Source organism: Carlito syrichta, unplaced genomic scaffold (assembly GCF_000164805.1).
Source record: "Carlito syrichta isolate Samal-C Ts95f unplaced genomic scaffold, Tarsius_syrichta-2.0.1 Scaffold131019, whole genome shotgun sequence".
In the NCBI taxonomy this organism is placed as follows: domain Eukaryota; kingdom Metazoa; phylum Chordata; class Mammalia; order Primates; family Tarsiidae; genus Carlito; species Carlito syrichta.
The window spans coordinates 89,524-114,778 of record NW_007075115.1 but is presented as its reverse complement, the minus strand read 5'-3'; the positions used below and the strand labels follow the sequence as shown (position 1 = coordinate 114,778).

Here is a 25,255-nt window from a genome sequence, read left to right as displayed (position 1 = left end):
CGTGGGGCTTGCCGCTGGGCCGGCAGGCGGGCTGCCTGCTACTTTTCGATTTGAATCGAGTCGGTTTGGGTTTCCTGTTGCTTCTTGGGGGCCATGGATCTTCTTTCTGCGCCTCTGGCTCGCGCCGGGGCGGATGTTGGGGCGCGGACTGAATATGGGGTCTGCGGCGCCGCGCTCTCATTACCCGTCTGCTTGGCGGGGTCGGGGCCAGGGGAGGTGGACTCTGGGTGCCGGAACTCCGGTTGTCCCGCCTGCCGGGCCCCCCAGCCCCGCACATAGACCGTGGGGGGCGGTGCGGAAGAATCGGCTGCGCCTGGTGGGACTCTCGTTTTGCTCTGCGGAGCTGAAGTTTGGAAATCTTGCGGGGGTGAGGAGTGTGTGTGTGGGGGGGTGGGCGCTTATTTCTCTTCGCTTCACATCGAGGGGGTTCTCTGGGGGAGTCTAGTGATTAATCCAACCTCCCTCCAAGAGTTGGAGGTGAGAATTAGCTGTCCTCTTCCAGATAGTGAAGTTTCTCGTCGCACCCCGTCCCGCCCCCCTCCCAGGTCATAATTTAGGCATCCTTGGTAAGGTGGAGAGGGAGGGGCTTGATTGATTGATCCCCTTTCCAAAATGGAGCCGGATTCCTTCCAAACGGGGGAAACTTCATTCCCCTCCCGTGGGAGGGGGGTGGGGGCTGCCCCTGGAGATGCCCGCCTGCAGGAGCAGGTATTGGGTGTCCGGGAGGCGGGGCCAGGTCCCCAGGGTGCAGTCCTGGTGCCCCAGGAGGCGGCCCTGGCGCGACAATGGGCTGCTCTGATTCCGAGGCCCGGGCTTTGTTGGCAGGCGGGGCTGCCGGCCGAGCAGCTGTCGCATTTTCCCACGAGCGGGGAGCTGAGTGTGGCCACCCCCCTTCCAGCCCAGCCCCTCGCAGAACGTGTTTGAACAGAGACAATCTGGGTGGCTGGAGGGGGGCCCCTGGCCCTGCTGGGCTCCCAAGTGAATGTTTGGGGCAGGGGGACAAAGTTGGGGGTAGCAGCTTCACCCCCCTGGGGTCCAGGCAGCACGTCAGACCACCCTACCTGCTCTCAGCATGGCCCGTCCGTCCCTGCCACCCAGCCTCTTTTTTCCCTCGCTGCTGACCACAGAACTTGGGGCAGAATGTAGAATCCCCTGAACTTTTTGTGGGGCTCCCTATGGCCCCTGTCCCCAGCAACCCCGTGACCCTAAGCACAGAACTCTGGGGAGGTGCCCCTCAGTCTGGGGCTGGTGGCTGGTCCTACTCTAGGACAGCCAGGGTGAGTCCATGGGGATCCCTGAGCTCTGGCACAGGGAGTCTGACCTCTCTCTCTCCTTTTGCCTGTCCCAGGGCTTCGATGCTCGCAGCCCGGGGAGGCCTGCTTGAACGGAGGAAAGTGTGAAGCGGCCAATGGCACCGAGGCCTGCATGTGAGTACCCCTGCGGAGACCTGTTGCTTTGTCGGGAGTAGAACCCTTGCCTTCTGCAGCAGCGCCGGCAGGGGCAGAACACTGGGCCATTGTCCTCTGGAGATGGCTCAGAAGGCTGGGCACGGTCACGTGCTGACTTTTATTGGACAAAGTCTGGCAATTACTTAATCACCAGCAATTATGCTGCGTGTGGAGCGGGTCTGGCTGCTGGAGGCTTGAGCTTGCCTCCGTGGGCCACCATAGGCTGCTGGAGCAGTGTACCCCAGTACTGCCTTTCTTCTTGAAGCCCCTGGGAACAGCTGACCATTTAGAGAGAGGCCCAGCCTCCAACACCCTGCCAACTAGGGGGCATGTCCTCTGGACAGGTGATTGCCCCTCCTCCCCAAATGAGCACTTCCTCTGGGCAGGTGAGCCTCTCCTGGGCAGGTGACACCTCCTCTGGAGGTGAGCCTCCCTACAGGAAACTGACTCCTGCAAAACCACTGTTTGGGTTTTGCTGTCTCCTCCCTGGCCTCAGGGTAAGGTTGAGAGGAGAAGCTGGAACTCATCTCACACGCAGTGCCCTTGGCCCTTGGTAGAGACGTGTGGTGGGGGTGACTGTCGGGGGCTGGAGTTTTTTTGAGTTGCGGTCTTACTCCATCGCCCAGGCTGGAATGCGATGGCATGATCACTGCTCACCACAACCTTGGCCCTCCTGGATGGATTAGGCGATCCCTCCGCCTCAGCCTTCTGAATAACTGGAACTGTAGGCATGCACCACCACACCCGGATGGCTTTTTTATTTTTATTGTTTTGTAGTGATAAAGTCTTGTTATGCTGCCCAGGCTGGTCTTGAATTACTAGGCTCAACTGGTCCTCCGACCGCCTGCCTCAACCACGCTGGGCTGGGAGTTTGAGTTCTGTCCTGGCATCTGCACGCTCTGGCCTCCCAGCCTCGGGTCCTCAGCCGTAAGGTGGGCATAGTGGGGCTGAGAGGCAGGTGTCTGTGGTGTGCCCTGAGTCCTCCTGGAATCTGTTGCCTTACTGCCTGCTGGCTTGCAAGTACCAGTCAGCCTTGGGGAAGTTTTTCTGCTGGGGCTTAATGCCCTTCAACTTGAGTTCATCCCTGATGGAATAATGAGGAGGTGTTTGGTGACTGGAGAAAGAGCCCCTCCGCCCCCCAGGCTGCCGATGAAGAAATGGCTCCCCGCCTGTCTGCGCGCCCTCATTCCGACTGCCGAGGGCCCATTCCCTTGACAACCCGGCCCAGGCTCCTGCCTTCCCCGACTGTCCAGCCTGTGGGCAGGCGGCCCCCTCCTTGCCTGGATCCCCGCCCTCCCTGAGCTGAAGCCAATTAAGCAGGCCTGTGAGCAGTTTAATGGACAAAGCCGATTGTGTCTTTGTGGACGCTAATGAATGCGCGCTACTTTCTTTTTTTTTTGCTTTTTTGGGGCCCTCTTCTCCCCCTGCAGAAGCCTCACGGACGCTTGATGCCCTAAATCTTGTTTCCTTTCATTCAGAGACCGACAGCTGGGATTCAGGGGAAATGCAGCCGCTATTGTTGGGGGAGGCGGATTAATGCTATGTGATTAATTATGCGTGGCTTCCCAGAATGCATAACCCCCTTCCTGCCACGGCGGCGGAGTTCCCTGCTCTGACTTTGCCTCTTACCCATTCTGGGCAGGGTGAGAAGCTTCTTACTTCTGCAGAGGACTTGGGAGGGGGTGGGAAGGTGGTATGCGGGGGAATTTAGGGGTTGTCTCTGCTCAATGCCACTGGGGTGTTGGCATAGCGTGGCTCACAGGGGCCTGGGGTCTGGGTTCTCCCGGGACCAGAAGGGCCGTGTCTTGGGGAGCAGACCGCTTCAGCCCCACTCTTCCCTCTGCTCCCTGGCATCTGGGCTGAGACCCTTTAACCAGGCAGCAGGGTGATGGTGTTGTCTCTCGCTCACCAAACCTGGGGTCTCTGGAGCCATTCCAGCCTAAGCCCTAAGAGTGTGGGTGCCCAGCCTTGTCTCCTCCCCGGGGCCTGACGCCGCCCCCTTCTTGGCGGGAAGCCTGCCTCAGTTTGGCCTGGCTGGCATCCGAGCTCACACAGAGACCCCATTGTGCATACCCCACAAATCCAATTAGATGATGGAACGGAAGCGCTGTCCTCAGAGACGCCCACCTCTGGGCTGCACGGTGTTGGGGGCCAGGGCCACAGCCAGATCCAGCGCTGCAGGGCCATGGGTCTGGGACTCGCAATGAACCTTGAGGGGCATTGCCGCCGCCCAGGTTCCCTCCCTGGGCTTGGGTGCAGGAGAGCTCCACCCCCTGCATTCCCCTTAGGGCGATCTCCCTTCCCGCCTCGCCCACCCTCCTCAGAAGGCCCCAGGAAGCCTTCCTGGAGTTGACCACTCTCCCTGTAAGGAGAGAAACCCACGCTCTTTCCTCGAAAGCGTCCAGGTGCAGGCTTCTGGAGCCCGGGTGCGAATCTTGGCCCCGTGGCGTCCAGCTGTGACCCTTGGGAAGTTCTTGGTGTCAGTTGCCTGCTCCCCTGGAGAAGGGGCACAGGAATAGTGGAGTCACAGTGCTCGGCACATTAGTACTGGGTGAATCATTTCTTCCCACCCCAAAGGGAAGGAACCTTCCCCGGAAGCTGTCAGTCAGGTGGTTGCAGGGCTCAGGATTGGAAAAAGTGGTTTCCGCTGGTGCCAAATGCCTTCCTAGAAGGTCAAAGTGTCACCAGGGCTTGTCAGCCAGTGGCTCAAGTGGGGAAGGCCCGGCCGCACGTGCTGGTAGGTGGAGAATATGGTGGCCCCTTGACCAGGCGCAGGGGGCCACTGTGGCCCTTGGCTCCTCTTCAACCTCCTTGCCAGCTTCATCAGGGCTGAGAGGGGAACACTGAGGCAGGTTCCCCTTTCTTTACCTTTGTTTGGGGGGTGAGAAGAGCTGGGGGACCTCCATCTGAGTGTGTGTGCTCAGTCCGAAAGGCTTATTCAGGGCTGCCTGGCTCTGGGCTGGGAGCAGAGGCAAAGGATGACTGAGATACTGTCCCTCCTGCCACCAAGTCAGAACTGGACAGAGATGTCTTTTAGGTAGTCACGGAAATGGCGTGAGCCATTGCGCCCAGCTCACCTGGGAGTGATGTCTAGCTGGCTGCTGGGTGGTAGTGGCTTTTGCTTTGGACAACCCTGTGTTTGAGGCCTGACTCTGCTTCCTGGTGGCTTTGTGACCTGGGTCATCAGGCCACCTGAGCTTCGGTTTTTTGGAGTTTTTTTTTTAGTCAGAGTCTTAGTCTGTCATCCAGGCTGGAGGGCAGTGGCATGCTCACAGTCACTGCAGCCTCGACCCACTGAGTTCAGGCAATCCTTCACCTCATCCTTCCAAGTAACTGTAACTACAGGCATGTGCCACCATGCCCAGCTAATGTTTTTGTTTATTGTAGAGACAAGGTCTCGCCATGTTGCCCAGGCTGGTCTCCAGCCCCTGGGCTCAGAAAACCCTCTTGCCTCTGCCTCCCAGAGTGCTGAGGTTACAGGCATAAGCCACTGCACCTGGCTACCAAGCCTCAGTTTCCCCATGTATAGTCAGATGGATCTACACAATTGATCTCTTGGTGGGTAAGGATTGCATCAGAGCTGTGTGGGGTCGGGTGTGTCGTCATTGTCCGTCCCATCCCATCCCCCCCCTCCATGCTCGCCTTCTCCTTGTCAGCTGACGGTGCTGGTTTTGCGATCCTCATCCTGGAATATTCATTGGTTAATGAATTGATTCAGAGGATCCCAAAGGTGCTGCCTGTTGGGCCCAGACCTGGGCACTGTCTGAAAGGGGCCTGCCAGTTCTGAGGTTTGTCTCCGGGATGGCTCTGATTTGGTGTCCTCTTGCTTCCTTCCATAGATACTTTAAAAAATTTTTTTCGAGTTGTGGTCTCACCCTGTTGCCCAAGCTGGAGTGCCGTAGTACAATCCCAGCTCACCGCAGCCTTCACTCCCTGGGCTCAGGCAATCCTTCTGCCTCAGCCTCTTGAGTAGCTGGGACTACAGGCATGCACCACCATGCCCTGCTAATTTTTTTGTAGAGATGGGGTCTCACTATGTTGCCCAGGCTGATCTCGAACTCCTAGGCTCAAGCAATCCTCCCACCTCGGTCTCCCAAAGTGCTGGGATTATAGGCATGAGCCACTTTGCCCAGTTCACTAGATATTTTAGAGGCTGCCTTTTCTTTTTCTTTTCTTTTTTTTTTTTTGAGTTGGCGTCTCACTCTGTCACCCAGACTGGAGTGCAGTGGCCGCTCCCGGCCACCGCAGCCTCGACCTGCAGGGCTCTGACGATCCTTCCGCCTCAGCCTTCCAAGTAGCCAGAATTACAGGCATGCGCTACCAGGCCTAGCTGATTTTTTGATTTATTGTAGAGATGAGGTCTCGCCAAGTTGCCCAAGCGGGTCTCAAACCCGCGGGCTCAGGCAATCCACTCACCTCAGCCTCCCAAAGGCACGGGATTACAGGCTGAACCACCGAGCCCGGCTTGCCTTTTTTTTTAGGTAAGACTTGTGGCGAGGGCAGGTCCTCCCATGGAGCTGACATTCCAGCATGGGGATAAGAGAGCCAACCATACATGTATGTGGCGTGTCTGGGGCAGGTTGGTCCCAGCCATGGCCTGCTGTGGCTCCCACCACACTGTCTGGATTAGACACAGGAAAGTAAGAGAAAAGAAGCCCAGAGAAGTCGATGCTTTTCCCCAAGGTCACACAGGTGTCACAGAGTTGTGTTTTTTTTCTTTTCTTTTCTTTTTTTTTTTTTTTTGGAGTTGGAATCTCACTCTGTCGCCCAGGCTGGAGTGCAGTGGCACACTCACGGCCACCCCAGCGTCCACCTGCTGGGCTCCAGTGATCCTTCCACCTCAGCCTTCCAAGTAGCCGAAACTGCAGGCGCATGTTACCACACCTGGATAATTTTCTCTTTTTTTGTAGAGACGAGGTCTTGCCAAGTTGCCCAGGCTGGTCTCAAACCCCCGGGCTCAGGCAATCCACTAGCCTCGGCCTCCCAAAGTGCTGCGAATACAGGCTGAGCCACCAAACCCAGCCCTCAGAGTTATGTTTCTTCTTTTCCTTTTTTTTTTTTCCTGTTTTTTTTTGTGTGTGTGTGTGTGTGTTTTCTTCTTTTCTCTGTCTTGGAGTTTTGACCCACCCTGCCCCCATACCCAAGCGTGTCCTAACCACTGCCCTTTTCTACTGGGGAACCCCCCGCAGTCACTTCGCAGAGACAAGCGGGGCTGGGGGTGTGACTTCCCTTTAAAAGAGGAGGAAGGGAGCTTGGGCGGGAAGTGACTCGGCCCTGCGGCCAGGCTGGGGAGGGACAGACGTCTTGCGTCTTCTGTCACCTGGTTCTGCTGTTTCCATTGAGTCATCTGCCTTGTCTCAGATGAGGCTAGGGAGGAACAGGTGAATTCTCAGCCTCACCCCTAGTCTGAGACGCAAAGCTCTGTTACAGGACTTACTCTGTTTACAGGCACCTGCCCTCGAGGGTGCCTGGTTAGGAAAACATGTGTCTAAAAACACATAGCGTCAGATAGAAAGTCTCACCTCCTCACACTGTGGGCGACATCTAGAATCAGGAAGGCCGAGTTGGGAGACCCTAGAGGGAGCCTGGAGCTCTTTAATGAAGGTGCCTTCTTGGGCCCAGCCCTGCCTCTGAGCAATGGCCAACATTTTTCCCATTGAAAAAATAACAAAAAAAAAAGAAAAGAAAAGGAGAAGATGGGTGACTCGCACCTATGATCCCCACACTTTGGGAGGCTGAAACAGGAGAATTGCTTGAGCCCAGGAATTTGAGATCAGCCTGGGCAATACAGCAAGATCTCCATATCTACAAAAAATTAGCCAGGCATGGTGGCTCTCACCTGCAATCCCAGCTGCTCGATAGGCTGAGGCGGGAGGATCACCTGAGCCCAGGAGGTCAAGGCTGTGGTGAACTGTGATTGATTGTGTCATGGCACTCCAGCCTGGGTGACAGAGTGAAAACAGAGTGAGACCCCGACTCCAAAAAAAGGAAGAAAACCAGGGCCTGAGCAGGAAGAGGGTGGAATCAAGCAACAGTGCACGGGGGCAGTGTCCACAAAGTGCTGGACTGGATCTGGGTAACCTTGGATAGGGGGCTGGGTGCTGGACCCCCAGGGGTGGTTGGCAGATGCCTCCATGACAGAAGGCGCCATGGGAGCTGGGCCTGGCTTCCTTTCTCGTCCCCCATACCTGTGGCAGAACAGCAGAGGCTGCCCTGGGCAGATGGGCCTCCCTGGCAGTGCCAGGGCCGGGCGAGGGGCTGCACCCCTTTGCTGTGGGGCAGGCAGTGGGGGGCTTTCCTGTTTCACATCTCACCTATAAATAGTGAAAGGATGTGGCTTTGCAGGGTTGACGGAGCGTCCAATTGCCTTCCTCAATAACGCGGTGATCATAGCACCCCGGTTTCATCCAGGCTCGTAAAACCCCTGACGGGAGTCTGTTCACTGGCTCCTGGCCCCCGAGGTGTGGCCATTGCTGTTTGTTTTATCCCCAGTTTACAGGTGGGAAAGGCTGAGGCAGAGAGGCCAGCGGGGGGTGAGGTCCTGAGGCTGGCTTATGTCAGCTTTCGCCTTCATGTGCAGGCGCATCCAGAACTTTCTGGATCTTTTCCAGAGGCTGAGGAGGAAACATCACAAGCTTTAACGAGCTACTGGCTTGGGGCATCACGCCTGGGCCGGGGTGTGTTTGAGGCGCCCCATGTTTCCAGGCGGGGTTGGGGTTTTCTGTAATGGGGAACAGACCCCCTGGGAGATACAGAGCCAGGTCAACTCGGATTTGCTGTGCTGCTCATGCCATGTCGCCTCTCCGGGCCTCAGCATCCTCTCTTTGTATGTGAGGTGGTTTGGTTGGGTGGCTCCAGAACCCTCCCTCCCAAGGATCTGCTGGGCTGGGGCTTGCTATCGTCTGGGTGTTCTCCACTGATGACCTGCCCAGGCTGGGGACATTCTGGTGGGGAGGGGACAGTAGGTGTCAGGTGGGAGGGCAGAGGGAAGCCCTTTCCCAGACTAGTTTCTTCTTGGGGCCCTGCCCCTGCCTCCCTGAGGCCTAGATTTTGGGGGGCATATGTATATGGGGTTTTTTGGGGGGGTGATGAAAGATACATATTACAAAACCTTTTTTTTTTTTCTTTTTTTTTAGTTGGGGTCTTGCTCTGTTGCCCAGGCTGGAGTGCAGTGGCAGGGTCACGGCTCACCGCAGCCTTGATTTCCTGGGCTCAGGTGATCTTCCTGCTTCTGCTTCTGCTTCCCAAATAACTGGGACTGCAGGTGTGCACCACCACACCTGGCTAATTTTTAAAAAATTTTTTGTAGAGATGAGGTATCACTATATTGCCTAGGTTGGTCTTGAACTCCTAGTCTCAAGTGATCCTCCTGCCTCACCCTCACAAATTGCTGGGATTACGGGTGTGAGCTACCATGCCTGACCCTATAAAACCATTTCAGTGGCATTTAGTACATTCACAAGGTTGTACAGCTGTCACCACTGTCTAGTCCCAAACTTTTTCATCACCCAAAACAGAAACTCTGTGCCCAGTGACCAGGACCCCAGATGCCCCTTCCAGGAACCTCAAGAGCCACAGCAGGGGTCAGGTGGAGCGATTGTTCCGACCCACCCCAGGAGAGCCCAGGACTCACAGCTCTGTGCGTCAGCTTTCCAAAAGGTCCCAGCCAGGACTGGGGGTTGACTGGGGACTCCAGGAAGATACCCTCTCTCTCCTGAGGGGGCAAGAGGGTGAGGCTGAGTGGCGCCAGAAGCAGAGGTCACTGAGGTCCCTCCTTCCCTGCAGTCCAGCCCCCAGCATCACTCATTCACTTTCTGACTCTATGAACTTGCCTGTTCTGGACATCTCGTAGGAAGGAGGTGACACTGTATGTGGCCTTTTGCATGATGTTTCCAAGGCTCATCCCTGTCATAGCAGGGACCAGAAATTCAGTCCTCTGAGGACTAGATTTTAGCCACCCGAAACCATCAGGGACGGGCTAGAGCTGGGCAGGAGCATCCAAGTCCTCATTCGGTTCAGAGGACGCAGACATTTTGGGGGTGGACACCTGGGATGGCTTCCCGGAAGAGTGGACACTCACGCCAGGCCTGTGTGGCTGCCCAGCAGCTGCAGAGCTCCCTAGAGTGGGGCCTGGTGTGTTCCTGGGTGAGTTAACAGGACCGTATGGCGTGCCCACAGCCCCCGGCCCTTCTCAGCTCCCCACCACAGGTTCACCACCTGTCCCCAGCATCGTTCATGCAGGACAGCAAGGCTTATGGCCTCTGTTGGCCCACAGGAGGTATGCAGGGGGGCTACAGATGCAGAGTGCTTACATGCGGGGTAGAGGGTCTTTATTGAGTGCTTATTGCATACTTGGGCTCTGGGGCACAGGGGCGGGCAGGGCAGGTGCAGTCCCTGCTTGGGCAGACGAGGAGCACAATGTTTAAGAACGAGGGTGTGGGCCAGGCTCGGTGGCTTAGCCTGTAATCCCACCACTTTGGGAGGCCGAGGTGAGTGGATTGCTGGAACCCACGGGTTCAAGACCCTCCCAGGCAACTTGGCGAGACCTTGTCTCTACAATAAATCAAAAATTAGCCGGGCATGGTAGTGTGCGCCTGCAGTTCCGGCTACTTGGAAGGCTGAGGCAGAAGGATCGCCGGAACCCAGCAGGTCAAGGCTGCGGTGGCTGTGAGCATGCCGCTGCACTCCAGTCTGGGCGACAGTGAGATTCCAACTCAGAAAAAAATACGAATGAGGGAGTGGGCCGGGCTCAGTGGCTCAGCCTGTAATCCCAGCACTTTGGGGTGAAGGTGAGTGGATTGCCTGAGCCTGTTGGTTCGAGACCAGCCTGGACAACTTGGCGAGACCGCATCTCTACAATAAATAAAAAATTAACCAAGTGTGGTAGCGTGCGCCTGTGGTTCTGGATACTTGGAAGCCTGAGGTGGAAGAATCGCCTGAGCCCAGTGAGTCGACGCTGGGGTGGACGTGAGTGTGTCACCGTACTCCAGCCTGGGCGACAGAGAGAGACTCCAACTCAAAAAAAAAAGAATGAGGGTGTGTGGCTGGGTGCGGTGGCTCATGACTAACACCAACACCTTGGGAGGCTAAGGCAGGAGGATCACTTGAGTCTGCAAGTTGGAGGGGAGCTATGATTATGCCACTGCACTCCAGCCTGGGTGACAGAGTGAGACCCTGTCTCCAAAAAAAAAGCAAAACCTAGAACACCTGAACAGAGTGTAGATCCTATGCAACTTTGATTGTCTACTGCATGCAGGGGTTTGTGTTGCAGGGTGCACCAGGCCTGCTGTGGTCTTGGGGTGAGGCCCACTTGGAGCATCTTCCTGACTGGTGGGGCTGAGGTCAGTGTCAAGGGCTGGTGGCACTGGCGAACAGTGAGGCCTTGGATGCATCCTGGCAAGGCCCGGTGCCTGGGCCCCTGCTGGTCCACTCGGCCCACTTCTTGGTCTTCCCTTCCCCTGACTTCAAGCCGGGTGGCTAGTTCCGGGCCGTATCTTCCCTGGGCCTCAGGGTCAACTGGGAGTGTCTGGCCATGCCCTGGCAGGGGGACTCAACCCTGTGTGACACAGGAGAGGGCTGGGGGCCTGGTCCCTTACTCTTAGACACAGAGACCATCTCCTCCTAGTTGCCCTTGGGGGTCAGGGATGTGCCGGGTTCCCCACGAGGCACAAGGCTCTTGACCATGGGTTCCCATGTGGTGGGCGTCTGGTTGCCTTCTCTCCTGGTCAGGCATATGTGTGAGTTTAGTGTCTGGGTATCTGGTCATCCCAGGGCCATGTATGTGGGGAGCGTGCTAGATGGTCCCAGCATTTTGGGGTTGCTTGCTTGCGTATATCTCTGAGACCTGTGGAATTCTGGGAATGAAAGTCCCCACCCTGGTGTCTCACATTTGAGTGACCCCTTTTGATGCAGGTCCCCACCCCCACCTTACATACCCATTGCTCCTGGACAGAGGTTTATAGGGAAGCATCACACCTGAGCACTCCACCCCAGCCCCCAGGCTCAGGGGCTCAGGGGTGGGAACATCCTGCCATTCACACTCTAGAGAGAATGAGCCTGGTTAAGCTTTGCCCTCCCCCTGCTCCCTCCGATGCAAAGCTACTGCTTTGAATGGGTGTCCACAGTGGGCCTCGCAGCTAGCTCGGAGGGGCCTTGCCTCTCCTCTCCAGCAGCCGATCAGCCTCACCCTCCTACCCCCTCAGAAGGGAGAGGGCGTCCTTCAGAGTCCCCAGCCATCCCTTAGCTTTGGTCCGGACCTTTTGGAAAGCTGATGTGAGGACCTGTGAGTCTTGGGCTCTCCCGGGGTGGTCGGGGCAGCTGTTCCACCGGACTTCTGCTGTGGCTCCTGCCGTTTCCTGGAAGGGGCGTCTGGGGTCCTGGTTCTAAGCAGGCCTCAGTAGGGGTGGGAAGGAGGGACTGTGGGGGGTGGGCTGGGGAAGCCTCTCATCTGACACCCACGCCTGCGGCTCCCACCACTCACATCTGGCCCTCCTGGGGTCCTCGAAGTCAGATTCCGTGTCTCGGGCCCAAACGCTACCCACCCTGCCCAGGTGGGGACCACAGAACACACCCATCCCGTGTTCAGCCCTCTCACCCAGACCTACTTGTGCAGGGCTGTTGGGACAGGTGGGCCTAGGCCTGGGTGGGCAGCGGGCTGGATTCTAGGCAGCTTGCTGAGTTTTCCACCAAAGAACTAGCTGCGTTACCCTTTCACCGTGCTCGGAACTGGGTTTGGTGTCACAGCTTGGCCTCACTCTCGTGGACAGATGGGAGAATTTGTCGTTAGACTGTCGTGTGGGCCTGTCCGGTTCCTTGGCCGAAGTGTCAGCTGCGTGTCTCTCAAGTGCTTGAATTGATTGTTTTCTTAAGCTGGGTAAATGACCCCCTTGTCTTTCTGTTGACACTGTTCATTTGCTGAACAAACTTCCCCCAGGTAGCCAAAAGGCAGCCTCACCCTAGCCCATGCCAGACCTTGTGGAGGTGGGCCCTGGGTGGTTTCTTCCATCTTTGTGTGAATGCAGTGGACCCAGGAGTCTTAAGTGGGCCTGGGGTTGGTGAAGGGTGGACAACCCCCACGCCCACCCCAAGAGCCTGAGGGCTGGAGGGCAGGAAGGAGCAGCTGCGGTCCCCACACCGAGATGACAGCTGGGCCCTGTGGTGGCAGTGCGGCCCCACGTGCCCTGCCGTCACTGTGCGCAGGCCACCCAGTGTGAGTCCTGGCCTGAGCCACAGGCACTGCCCAGGAGACCCGGTGTGTTAGAGACATGTTTGTGCCTCGCCAAGTCCAAGTGGGAGACCTGCAGGCCCATCACTCTCCCTGTCAGGGTTTCCCCCAGCCCGGGTGGTCACTTCTGTTTTAGTTTTTTGGAGTTAGGTTCTCTTTGTCGCCCAGGCTGGAGTGCAGTGGCACGACCTCAGCTCACCACAGCCTCAACTTCCTAGACTCAGGCAGGTGATCCTCTCACCTCAGCCTCCCGAGGAGGTGCACACCACCATGCCCAGCTACTTTGTTTTATTTTTATTTTTAGAGGGGAGGTCTTGTTATGTTGCCCAGACTGTTCTTGAACTCCTGGGCTCAAGCAGTCTTCATGCCTTGGCCTCCCGAAGTGCTTGGATGACAGGCGTGAGCCATCACGCCCAACCTCAGGCGATCACCTCAAGGCATGTTAGCAAGAGGGTGGAGCTTTGGGTCTAGAATTTCCCCCATGGGACTGTGATCACTGACCCCTCCGTGTCCCGGCCCTGGGGCCGTGGCATCACCCAGTTCATGCATCAGACAGTTGCCCGGACCTGAGGCCCTGGGGAGACAGCAACACGCCCTCGACTCTGGCCCTGCCCACGCCAAGGCTGCTGTGTCCACAGCCGGGTCAGAAGCTGGGCTCTTCGAGCTATCGGCGGGCAGGGTCAGACCTGGGAAGGAGGTGGGCGGCGGGCGCTGCCGACCCATGGCGGCTGGAAAGATATGTCGCAGGCTCGAGACCTGCCTCCCACCAGTTCCTCTCAGTTTCGATTGACAGTGAGCAGAAACAACACGGTTACTGGAACTGAGAGGCTGTGGGGGCAGCAGGGTCTCAGTGTGTGTGTCTCCCTGTCAGCTTTTCAGTAAGATATTGGGCAAGGTGGGTGGGGAAACCCAGTTAGTCCCTGCCCCTTGGGACTTATGGGGAGGGGCCTGGGTCTGTCCTGGGGGTGGGGCTTCCTTCCACTTTCCCTCTTGTGGTCAGAAGGAGGGCTGCCTCATTCCTGTCTGGTGGGGGGGAGGGGCGGGTAGGTTATATGTCCAGTGTCCGTGCCCTACAGCCCAGCACTGAGCTCGGTGCTGTCTAGCGTACGTTCCTGGCCGGCCAGCCCATGTGTGGGGTCCTTGCTGGGCGAGACAGGCAGGTCTCGGTTGGGTGGGCACCGAGAGCTGTGAGGGGTGGTAGGTGGGTGGGCTGCTCTGGATCTGGAAGGTCTAGCGTCCTAGCCTGTGGCCCCCACCGGCTGTTCCCTGTGAGGCCATCCTTCCTGCTGCTGTGTGTGTGTGTGTGTGTGTGTGTGTGTGTGTGTGTGTGTGTGTATGTGTATTTGAGTTAGGGTCTTACTGTCGCCCAGGCTGAAGTGCAATGGTATGATCACTGTTTCACCACAGCCTCTACCTGCTGGACTTAGGTGATCCTTCCTCCTCAGTAGCTGGGACTATAGGCATGCCCCACCACACCCTCTTAATTTTTTGATTTTTTTGTAGAGACGAGGTCTTGCCCAGGCTGGTCTCAAACTCTGGGCTCACGCAGTCATCCTGCCTTGGCCTCCCAAAGTGCTGGAATTACAGGTGTGAGCCACTGCACCTGGCCTTGGTGTGTTTTGTTTTCAACTCCGTATCCTGCATTGAGATCACCGTGGACTCACGTGAGGCTGTGGGAAGTGATGCCTTGATCTCGGGGTTGCTCACTTGTTGCCCCTAACGGGAATAATTTTGCTCCCTTCCTGATGTGTGAGATCTTGTCCCAAAGAGCCGCTCTGGAGGCAGCCCCTCCAGGGATTTTGGTGAGGTTGTGTAGGATTTGCATGAGGTTGGGTACAGTTTGATTGAGATTGTGCGGGGTTTGGGCAAGGGCATGCAGGATTGGGTGAGATTGTGCGGGATTTGGGTTAGGTCATGTGGGATCTGTGTGAGGTTATGTGGTATTTGAGTGCAGGATGTGGGTGAGGTCATGCGGGATCTGGGCGAGGTTATACAATATTTGGGTGAGGTTGTGTGGGATTTGGTGAGGTTGCGTGGTATCTGAGTGAGATGGTACAGGATCTGGGTGAAGTTATACAATATTTGGGTGCGGGATCTGGGTGAGGTCGTGAGGGACCTGGGCAAGGTCGTATGGAATCTGGGTGAGGTTATACAATATTTGGGTGAGGTCATGTGGGTTCTGGGTAAGGCTGTGCGGTATCTGAGTGAGGTGGTGCAGGCTCTGTGTGAGGTTATACAATATTTGGGTGCGGGATCTGGGTGAGGTTATACAATATTTGGGTGTGGGATCGGGTGAGGTCATGTGGGATCTGGGTGAGATTATACAATATTTGGGTGATGTCATGTGGGATCTGGGTAAGGCCGTGCGGTGTCTGAGTGAAGTGGTACAGGAACTGGGTGAAGTTATACAATATTTGGGTGCGGGATCTGGGTGAGGTTATACAATATTGGTGCAGGATCTGGGTGAGATCGTGCAGGATCTGGGTGAGGTTATACAATATTTGGGTGCGGGATCGGGTGAGGTCATGTGGGATCTGGGTGAGGTCATGCGGGATCTGGGTGAGGTCATGTGGGATCTGGGTAAGGTCGCGCGGGATCTAGATGAGGTTATACAATATTTGGGTGCGGGATCTGGGTGAGGTCATGCGGGATCTGGGCGAGGTCGTATGGGATCTGGGTGAGGTTATACATTATTTGGGTGCGGGATCTGGGTGAGGTCATGCAGGATCTGGGTGAGGTTGTACATTATTTGGGTGAGGTCATGTGGGATCTAGGTAAGGTTGTGCGGGATCTAGGTGAGGTCGTGCGGGATCTGGGTGAGATTATACAATATTTGAGTGCAGGATCTGAGTGAGGTCATGTGGGATCTGGGTGAGGTCATACATGATTTGGGTGAGGTTATGTGGGATTTGGTGGGGTCATGCGGTATCTGAGCGAGGTGGTGCAGGATCTGGGTGAGGTTAAACGATATTTAGGTGAGGTCGTGTGGGGTCTGGATGAGGTGTGGGATTCAGTGCCCTGCAGGGGTCTGGGACCTGTTGAGCCCTGCTCAAGAACCTCCCCTGTCACTCTCCCCACAGGGCCAAGTGCCCCCAACAGAGCTAGAGTGGTACTGACCCTCTTGGGACACCCTGATGTCCCCAGAGTGTAGCGCTGCAGGCCCCCCTAGAGGCATCCGTCCTCCCGGACCCCCACCCATGGTGGGGAGCGGTGACTGCTGCCTCTTGGAGCTCGCTGTGTCCCCAGGCTCCTGCTTGTGGAGCTGGGCCTGAGGCCGGGCGAGGGTTCGTGGGGACCTGGGAGCATGTGGGCATGTGCTCACCAGCTTGGCAGGGCAGGAGAGTTCTGGGGGAGGAGGCCCCTCTGCACGTCATCTGGACCAGAGAAGGGGCCGGTGGGTGCAGCAGGGATAGGGTGAACTCTAGGCCACCACCAAAGCCTCCTCCTTGCTGCAGCCTAGTCAGGAGGCAGTGTGGAGATGACCCTGGGTGAGATTGTGTGGGATCTAGGTGAGGTTGTACAATATTTGGGCAAAGTTGTGTGCGGTCTGGGCAAGGTCAGGCAGAGGAGGGCGCATGGGTCACGAGAGCCTCCAGGGGAGCAGGTGGCAGAGTGCCCTCCAGCTTCCCTTTGCTGCCACCAGTAGCCCTCCTCTAGCGCAGAGGAGGGGGGTGTGGCGGGGGGATGGGAGGGAGGCGGGCGTGGGCTTCACCCTCGTGCATGCCCCACAGCTGCTGGGGGAGAGGGTGGTGCCGGGGTCCTCCTGCTGGACGGAACGGTGCCGGTGCCAGTGCCTGGCCCAGAGCCGTCCAGGAGGCTGGGAGGAGACTCTGAGAGGAGCCTCTGCTTCCCAGGCCTCTTGGCCAGAGCCGCCCCGCGCCCCAAGGGTTTTGTGTTTCACTGAGCTGCCGGCTGTGAGAGCGCATTGTCTGTTTGTGGTCTGGAGAGATCAGATGGTCAGGCGCGAAATCCAGGCCGTCTGGGCGGGGCAGCTGGGGGTGTGGGGGACACCCCCCCTTTCCCATGGAGCTTCTGGTGCTCCTGAGCCTCCCAAGGGAAGCCACCCTGCTTGGCTGTGGCAGGAGAGGCTCAGAGCTGCCTTCACGTCCAAGTTGTGTCATGGACTTAAGTCACGAGCGCCCTGTTTTCTCATCTGTAGGGTGGACTCAGGGCTAAGTGGTAAAGTTAGGGGTAGGGTGCAGCCTCAGTTTCTTCTTTCCTGGACTGGTGTGTGCTGGACAGATATAAGAAGTTCCCATCTCTGTTCTCAGGCTCTTTTTTTTTTTTTTAAGTCAGGGTCTCCCTCTGTCACTCTGGCTGGAGAGGAGTGGCACAATCCCTGCTCAGCACAGCCTCAGTCTCCTGGACTCAGGGGATCCTTCTGTCTCAGCCTCCTGGGACTTCAGGCACACCCGGCTAATGATTTTTATGTTTTGTAGAGATGAGGTCTCATATGTTGCCCAGGCTGGTCTCAAACTCCTGGACTCAAGTGATCCTCCCGCCTCAGCCTCCCAAAGTGCTGGGATTACAGGTGTGAGCCACTGTGTCTGGCATTCTTAATAGGGCGGGCAGGATGTGCAGCCGTGTGTCTCCGAGTGCCCCACTGGCCAGGTGTATAGCTCACTTGAGTGAGGAGGCAGCAGGCCCCCCACCCCGGAGAGGACAGGACCCTTCTGCCACCCCCCCCCAGAAGCGACATCTGCTTGGCCGCAGCGATGGGCCATTGCCAGGACCTTCTTTGGCTGTGGTGTCAAACTCAGTCCGCCATGGCTGACGTAATAGATCAAGTTCTGGGTTAAGCTCCCTCAGTGGCACCGGCCCACACACCTGCTGATTGCCTTCCCTGCGTCTGAGTGACTGGCGTGCAGGTCTGTGCTCTGGCTTGGGAATTGAGGCCCATGGAGGCCATGTCCCTCCTTGGCCTCCTCGTGGTGCAGACCCCAGCCCCAGAGACCTGTCCTCGTGGGTCCCAAGGAGCCATTTTGTTTGGGGTTTGTCACTAGCATTCAGAAAGGTCCAGGGGCACACATGTACCTAGCCTTGTTCATAGTTCGGGCCTCTGTCTTTCAGGCGGGTCAGTGGACTCAAGCAGGCACTGTTCACACTCCCAGTAGTCTGTGGGGCTCTTTGGTGACAACTGGTTCCCGGGGGACCCCAAGCCTGCTGGGCTGTGCTTGGGAATGTGGGGAGGGTCTGGCCGAATGCCCCCGGCGGTGGGTCTAGGTGGCCGCCAGCCGTTCCAGCTGGGCCGTCTCCGGGAAGCTGCTCGACCCCTGCAGGGGTCCTTCCGTCCCCAGGACAGCCATGCTGCTTCCCACGTCGGGGTGGGGGTGCTTCGCACCGAGCTGAGCATTGTCCTCCCTGCGGTGGGAAAGGTGGCTTTCCAGGAGGACAGGCTCTGTCCCCACCCCGCCTCCCATACAAAGGGCTTCCCCGGAGCCAGAGGAGGAAGCCCTGGCCTCTCCCTCACTTCCTCCTTCCAGCAGATTCTAAACCATCGAGGATGCAACTGCGGGAAAAGATTTGCAGACAAAGAGTCGAGAATGCTGGGAACAGCTGTTGGGACCGGAAAGCCTGACCCTGGCTCGGGCTGCCACGGGCATGCTGCCCCCGCCCTGCCTGACTCGGTTTCCTCCTATGCCCACCACTGCCTTCTGGTCTGAGGAGTGGCTGGTGTTTGGGGTTGGTCCCCTATCTGGGCCCCCGGCCTCCCTGCAGCCCTAGCTGGCCCTCTTCTTCCTGAGGCCCTGGGAGCCAGGGGCAGGGCCCCTGCTGGCTCTGAGCTGCCCTAGTCCAACGGCTGCAGAGGTTGGGGGAGACCACAGCCAGGAGGCACCACTGGTGGTCTCTGCTTGCCGTTGCTTCCTGGGACGGGTGAGACCACAGGCGGTGGCTGGAGGCAGCTGTCCTACGCTGTAGCTCCCAAGCCTGTGGTTTTGTGCCGCAGGCCTGGCAGTGCCCTGGGCTACCATGGGTGCCCCTAGCCCCTCTGGTGCCTGCAAACCTCTCTCCTCTCTAAGTGGAGGAAGGAAGCTGGAAGCAGAAAGGGGTGAGAGATCTGGAGGCTGCAGGGCCACCCCTCAGAGCCCTCTACCTGACTGCAGATGTTGTTAACTGGTCCTCAGACAGGGCTTTAGACAAAGGCTTCTCCCAACAGTGTTTTTAAAATTTTTTTAAAAATTTTTAAGAGATAGGATCTCCCTCTGTCCAGGCTGGAGTGCAGTGTTGCAATCATAGCTCACTGCAGCCTCGAACTCCTGGACTTTAGCAATCCTCCTGCACCAGCCTCCCAAGTAGCTGGGACTACATGTGTCCACATCCGGCTAATTAAAAAAAAATTTTTTTTTAGAGCAAGGTCTCACCATGTTGCCTAGGCTAGTCTCAAACCGCTGACCTCAGGCAGTCCTTCTGCTGTGGCCTCCCATAGTGCTGGGATTACAGGTATTAGCCACCATCCTCTGCACCCCCCCCTAGAAGTTTTGACAGCCTGGCACCTTTCGTGCTGTGGCTCTCTGTTCTGGGGGCTTTGGAGAGGTCAGGAGGGGCTGTGAGCAGTGGGCTTCTCACATACCCTGAGGCTTTGTTCCCCAGAGCTGAGCTGCTGTGATTGTTTCTAGTGGGAAAAGACCCCAGGACCCCAGGTGGGCACCTAGCCCCTGCCCAGCCTTTTCTTCGTGACTGGTGCTTCCTGGGGAGTGAGTGTTACCCACTGGGATTTGGGGGACTTGGACTGACCTGTGCCCGAGGGAGCAGCCGCAGTCCCAGGACTCCCCCTGTGCTGGCCCGGAGCAGAGCTGGACTTGTGGACTTCTTGAAGGTGCTGCGTAGGAGGGGACCCGCCACCCGGGTCTGGTGTTACCGCCATCCTTCGGTCCTGGTCTGGGTTGCCTTCTCTCCGGCAGGGGTCATGACACCCTCTCTGTCCCGTCGACAGCTGGCCCTGTCTGCCTAGGCAGGGACGATGGACGGGTGGACCAACATGTGACAGTAGCTGCCCTGGTTTGGACCTGTTGTCCACGATTTGGTGTCGAAGGCAGCTGGCCCTGCGGGGCCTCCTCTGAGCACAGCAGGATCAGGCTCTGGGAGAGGTGGGCGCTTGCTCCAGCCATCCCCACCCCCTCTGATGGTGACTTGGTCTACACCTGCTGGGTTGGAGCAGGCAGTGCAGGAGTCCACAGACCGTACTCCCTCCTGGGCAGAAAGCTTGTTGGGACCTGGTGGGGGCAGGTTGTGCCACCATGGGGAGGGGCTTCCAGGAGGGAAGGACCCCCCACCCCCGCTGCCTAGTGATGGCTCCTAGCAGGATGTGGACGCAGACAGGCTCCCTGGGAGCAGTAGCTGTGGGGATGTCATAACCCCCCTTTGTGGTCCTGTGAGCAACCACGCTGCAGAGCTGGAAACTTTGGACTTCTGCCATGATGGGAAGATGGGTGGGGACTGGCCCCAAGGGATAGGCAAGACAGGTCCTGCTGCCTGCTGCACCTGGGACCAGGGGGAAGCACCGGGGGCTAACTAAGCTGGGTGGCTGCCTCCTGCCCTCCCAGGGAAGCAGGACCGCGGCAGTGGTGCAAGGGGCCAGGGGCTGCAGGGTTGTCCCTGTGCGTGGGGTCATGCAGGCCCTGCCCACTGGAGTCTCCCACTGTCCCTGTGCCAGGAGCTATGTCGACTATAGCTGAGGGAGGCAGCTGCCCTAGGATCTTTGGTTTTCCCGGCTGAGCCAGCGAGGGTGCCATGGACCCTCAGCTGGCCGGGGCCCGGGGGGCTCCCCTACTCCCATCCCAGGCTTGGCCTTCCCCGGTATCTCCTGTTTCTTGCCCCCACTTGACCATAAACTCCTCCTGCTCCCCCATATTGCCCTGCTCCCACTTCTCATTTTGGGGTGGAGGGAGCTATCATCTGTCCCCTGGGGGTGGCAGATGGCCTCTCAGCTTAGAAAGGAAAACAGCACAATTTAGAATTCGTCCCGGGTGAAAGGTCGCAGCCACATCTGCCGCCGGATGCTTTCTGGAGTCGCATTTCTATGGAGCGCACCCTGGCAGGGGAGGGGGGGAGCCAGCACAGTGGAAATATTGAAACCGGGAACAAAGCGGGAGGCGCGGGACAGGGACAACAGGACCGCTGCCATTTGGCGCTGCTCCGTGTGGCTGCCGGAAGCCCACCCCCTCCCCGTCACCCTCTGAGCCCCCAGCCTGCTGCACACTCACCTGCCATGATGGATGGGCTCGGCCTGGGGGGGCAAAAAGGGACCAGCAGGTGCCAGGTGACCCTGAGGGGGCAAGCAGAGCGGGAGCTCGTTGTGGGCTGGGTCCCACCACAGGAAGCGTCATGGTGGACCGGGCAGTCCCTGTCCAGTCCAGGGGGGCTGGCGTTTCCTGTCTTGGGAGAACTCGCATCTCTCAGCCCCTGAAGGGTCATCCCATTGCCCCTGACAGGACGTGGAGCACCATGGTGTGGGGTGTGGGTCACTGGCCAAGCCCTGACCTGGGTGTGTCTTGGGAATCCCCGCTGGGCGAGGCAGTGGCTGCTGGGTGTGACTCCCCTGGCCAAACCCGGCTCCCACCCGCATGCTCACACCCACCTGCCAGGACAGGTGTTGAGGGCAGAGCCACCACGGGTGCTGGGATGTGGCCATTGCCAGGGCCATGAGGAATTCGGTCGCGGGCAGCTGCAGCCTCGGTACCTCCCCACCTTCTCAGGGCTGTCTGGACCCTGAGAGGAGGTAACAGGTGTCTGTCCCTGGGCGCTCCAGCTCTGTGGGTGGGGAGCAGGGTGCTGGTGGTGCTGGGCCTGCCTAGGGCGGGAACCAGTGTTGGGGGAGGAATGGCCCTGGACTGGCCTGGTGCGCAGACCCTTCCACACTTGGCTTGGAGCTCCTTGCTTCACCCACAGCCAGCACCCCTGACTCCCACAGGGCACCTCCGGGGCCTCTCGCTGTCCTGCCTGTCCTGGGACTGGGGGTGTTGCCGCGTTGGGCAGGCCCTCGGGCAGCGTGCCTTCACTGGGGAGTCCCAGTGCCCAGGGTGAGATGGGAGGACAATGGGTCTTCTCAGCCGCATTCCCCCGCGGGAGCCTCCGAAGCCCGGCTGGGGCTCCTGCCCCGCCCACTGGGAGCAGCTGCCGCCGCGTCCGACACCTGCTCCCAGCTGCCCTTTGTCCATGCCACCGACGCCTGATTTATGGGGCGTGTTTTCCCTCTTGCTGGACTGGCCTGAAACAGCCTTGTTAACTGGGATGTGCCTGGGGTTGGCCAATTCTCCCACAGTCCTCCAGGGAAGGGAGTGGGGTGTTCGCTGGGGATGCTGCCCATGGCCAGAGGGGGGTGGTGTTCAGACAGAGTCTCCTGGCTCATATGGGGGCACTCAGTGTCCTGTTTTCTCAGGATGTTTAGCAGGAGATTGCTCTAGGGGCCAGGGCCCCCAGGGTACGCCCTCTGGAACTAGTGACAGAGACCTCGCCTATGAGATGGGTCGCTTTGGGCAGCTCCTGTGGATTTCCACAAAGCTTTGGGGTGGGCTCCCCCTCCCTCGGACCCTGGGTCCTCCTGGGCCAAGGGACTGGGGAGAGAGCTGCAGTGTGTGTGCCCAGAGGCGTGGATGGGCTGGGTCCCTGGCGGCTCTGGGCCGGCTTTGACAAGCGCGCACGCGCCCTCTGTCCTGCACCCAGCCCTGCTGACTTCGTCAGTGGCTGGAAAAGGAAAAAGAGGCTTTTCTCCAAGTGGGAGCCATGGCCAACTCCCGCCTGACAATGGGGCATTGATCTGAGGGGAGGGCACCCCTCCTGTGGACGTGGCCCAGCCCGGCCCTCGGGGCTCCACAGTTCCCAGTGGCTGCTCAGGCGGAGAGAACCAGGCCAGCCTGTCACTGGATCCACGCACAGTGGGGGCTGCGCCTATCTTCCCCAAAGGTGCCCCAGGGAGGCCAGTGTAGACAAGGAAGCTCCCAGAGCCATTGGCTGTGTGTGGGGGGGGCGGGGGGGGATCATCCAGGACTGTGCCCATCACTCGGGAAGAGCCAGCCACCTGGGCCTGCTCTCCTTCCCGAGACGGTCAGTAGGAGCCACAGCTGAGGTCTGCATTAACTCCCCGGAGCTCCCTGGGGGTGGGGGGTGCGATTTGTTTTCTTTAAGCCAGTTGGTTTAGGACTTTTGGCTTCTGGCAACAGATGGTCAGCCGGAGTGGCCATTTTGCACCCTCCCTACCCAAGCCGCAGCCACAGATGAAAGCCTTTAGGGGAGACAGATGCCTCCCGGGTCTCTGGGACTGGGAACTGCCTAACTGCTGAGAAACACAGACCTCAGCCCCCTAAACTGCTTCCACCTTCCCCTCAGGGGCAAGGCCTCTCTGAGGCCACCCTGTCACAGGCAGGCTTGATTTTAGCCACGGAGGTGGGAATAAACTGGCAGGAAAGAGGGGAGGAAGTGAGACTTAGCAGGCTGGTGCTTGTCGGTGGCCGAGGGTCCCCACGGGAAGGTTGTCAGGGGCTGGACCTGGGGCCGAGGGACAGCTTCCCCAACCCTGGCAGGTTGTAGTAGGCAGAGTGGTTCTGTGCTCAGGAGGGTCCCCTGTATATCCAGTGGCTAGCGGCTGAAAGGCAACCTGCCAGTGCCAGGGCTGTGGGCCCAGCATGGGGGCTGGGGCCAGGGCCTGGCCGGGACATGTTCTGCCCAAGAGGTTTCGCTGGGAAGAGCGTAGCCTGGCTGGTCCCAGGCCTTCCCCGGGAGTGCAAGGCCATGAGGTGACCGCACGGGCAGTTTATGGTCACAACAGGTGGTTGCGGTGCTATGTGGGGCTGGGGGGTGGGCCTGTCCCTGCAGGGAATAGGCAGACCAGGCTGGAGCAGGGACACAGGACGCCTCCCTGGCCCCTCTAGTTTTGTCCGAGCCTGAACCATCTGTTCCAGGAAAGGGCGCAAGCCCGCTGAGGAGCCTTGACCAACTCACGAAGAGCCATCAAAGGGCACTCCTCCAGGCACCTCGGTTTCCCGAGCAGTTAGATGGGTATAATACGTCTTCTTCCAGCCAGCGTTGCCTGGGTGTGTTATGAAGACTTGATACCTAAAGAGAAAGGCCGTGTGTGGGGGCTGAGCAGGGCGGGGGGCGCTGGGTGCGGGGATGAGCTTCCACTGAGAGGGACAGGGCATAGGAAGCCAGCCCGTCTGCCGTGCTTGCTGTAGCATTGGGACTTGAAGGTTGGAACAGCCATGAACCCTGTTACTCCTCAGACGATGCCTAGTCATTAGGGAGATTCTAGAGGAAAAGCGGCCTCCAAACGGGAGGTTTGATGGGTCATTCCTCATCCTGAGAATGGTGCTGGCCAGTGTGGATGGCCCTGCTGGGATCCACGTGGGTGTAGACAGGAGCGCCTGCCTGTGTTCTGGAATCTGTTTTGGAATCCAAGCCAGATCCTGCTTGGACATCCTAGTCTCTAGCCTGTTCCTCCAATTAATAAGTGGTTTTTTTGTTGTTGTTTTTTAAATAGAGGTGAAATTAGCTTAAAGAGAAATGAACCACTTTTTTTTTTTTTTTTGAGTTGGGGTCTGTGTCTCCCAGGATGGCACAATCGATCACAGTTCACTACAACCACAACCTCCTGGGCTCAGGTAGTCCTCCTGCCTCGGCCTCCCAAAGTGCTGGGATTACAGGCATGAGCCACTGGACCTGGCCCCAGAGGAACCACTTGAAATTTAAAGTGACATTTAGTACATTTAGTGCAGGTGCCACCTCTGTCTCCTTCCAGGGCACTCTGTCACCCTTAAAGGAGGCCCCTCCCTCCCCGCTAGCAGTCATGGTACCTTGGTTCGGAGACTGTTCCCGCTGTGCTCACTGCCTGCGGGGAGGGCAGCTGTGGCTGGGTGAAGGGACGATGGGGGGAGCAGGTGGGAACTGACCACGCTGACATGTCTGTTGACAGCTGCAGCGGCGCCTTCGTGGGCCCACGATGCCAGGACCCCAACCCGTGCCTCAGTAGCCCCTGCAAGAACGCCGGGACGTGCCACGTGGTGGACCGGGGTGGCGTGGTGGACTACGCCTGCAGCTGCCCCCTGGGCTTCTCTGGGCCCCTCTGCCTGACACCCCTGGACCACGCCTGCCTCACCAACCCCTGCCGCAACGGGGGTACCTGTGACCTGCTCACCCTCACAGAGTACAAGTGTCGCTGCCCCCCAGGCTGGTCAGGTGAGGATGCCTCCCCCGAGAACCCTGGGGTGGGTGGGCACACCCAGGTTCATGTCCGAAGGGCTGAGAGGGGTCTGGGGTCTGTGATACAGATGTAGTGTGGAGCCCTCCCCCACAGAGGCTCCACACCCCCCCCAGCCTGGAGTTGCCTCATTTTTGGCTCCACTGCAGGCCCCCAACCCTCATGTCCCTGCTTTTGGGAGAAAAGAATTCCCTGTGTCCAGCCCATCCCCTGCCTGCCTTCTTCCTGTTGAGGGCACTGGTCCTTGTGAGTTGGGGGCGGGGGATCTAGAGTGGAGTTCTTTATTTAGTTATTTTTTGGGGTTGGAGTCTTACTCCGTCACCCAGAGTGGAGTGCAGTGGCCGCTCCTGGCCACCGCAACCTCGACCTGCTGGGCTCCGGCGATCCTTC

At 58.4% G+C, this 25,255-nt stretch overlaps 1 protein-coding gene across 1 annotated transcript in view; it reads left to right on the top strand.

The window, feature by feature from the left end:
- Nucleotides 1–1,348: 1,348 nt before the first annotated feature.
- NOTCH1 (notch 1) overlaps nucleotides 1,349–25,255 on the top strand; it is a gene marked incomplete at its 5' end in the record, with an annotated part of 56,270 nt that continues 32,363 nt past the window's right edge. The window contains 2 exons of the mRNA XM_021708142.1: nucleotides 1,349–1,427; nucleotides 24,581–24,843. Of these exons, the coding sequence (XP_021563817.1) occupies nucleotides 1,349–1,427; nucleotides 24,581–24,843 (342 nt within the window). The remainder of the gene's footprint in view (nucleotides 1,428–24,580; nucleotides 24,844–25,255) is intronic.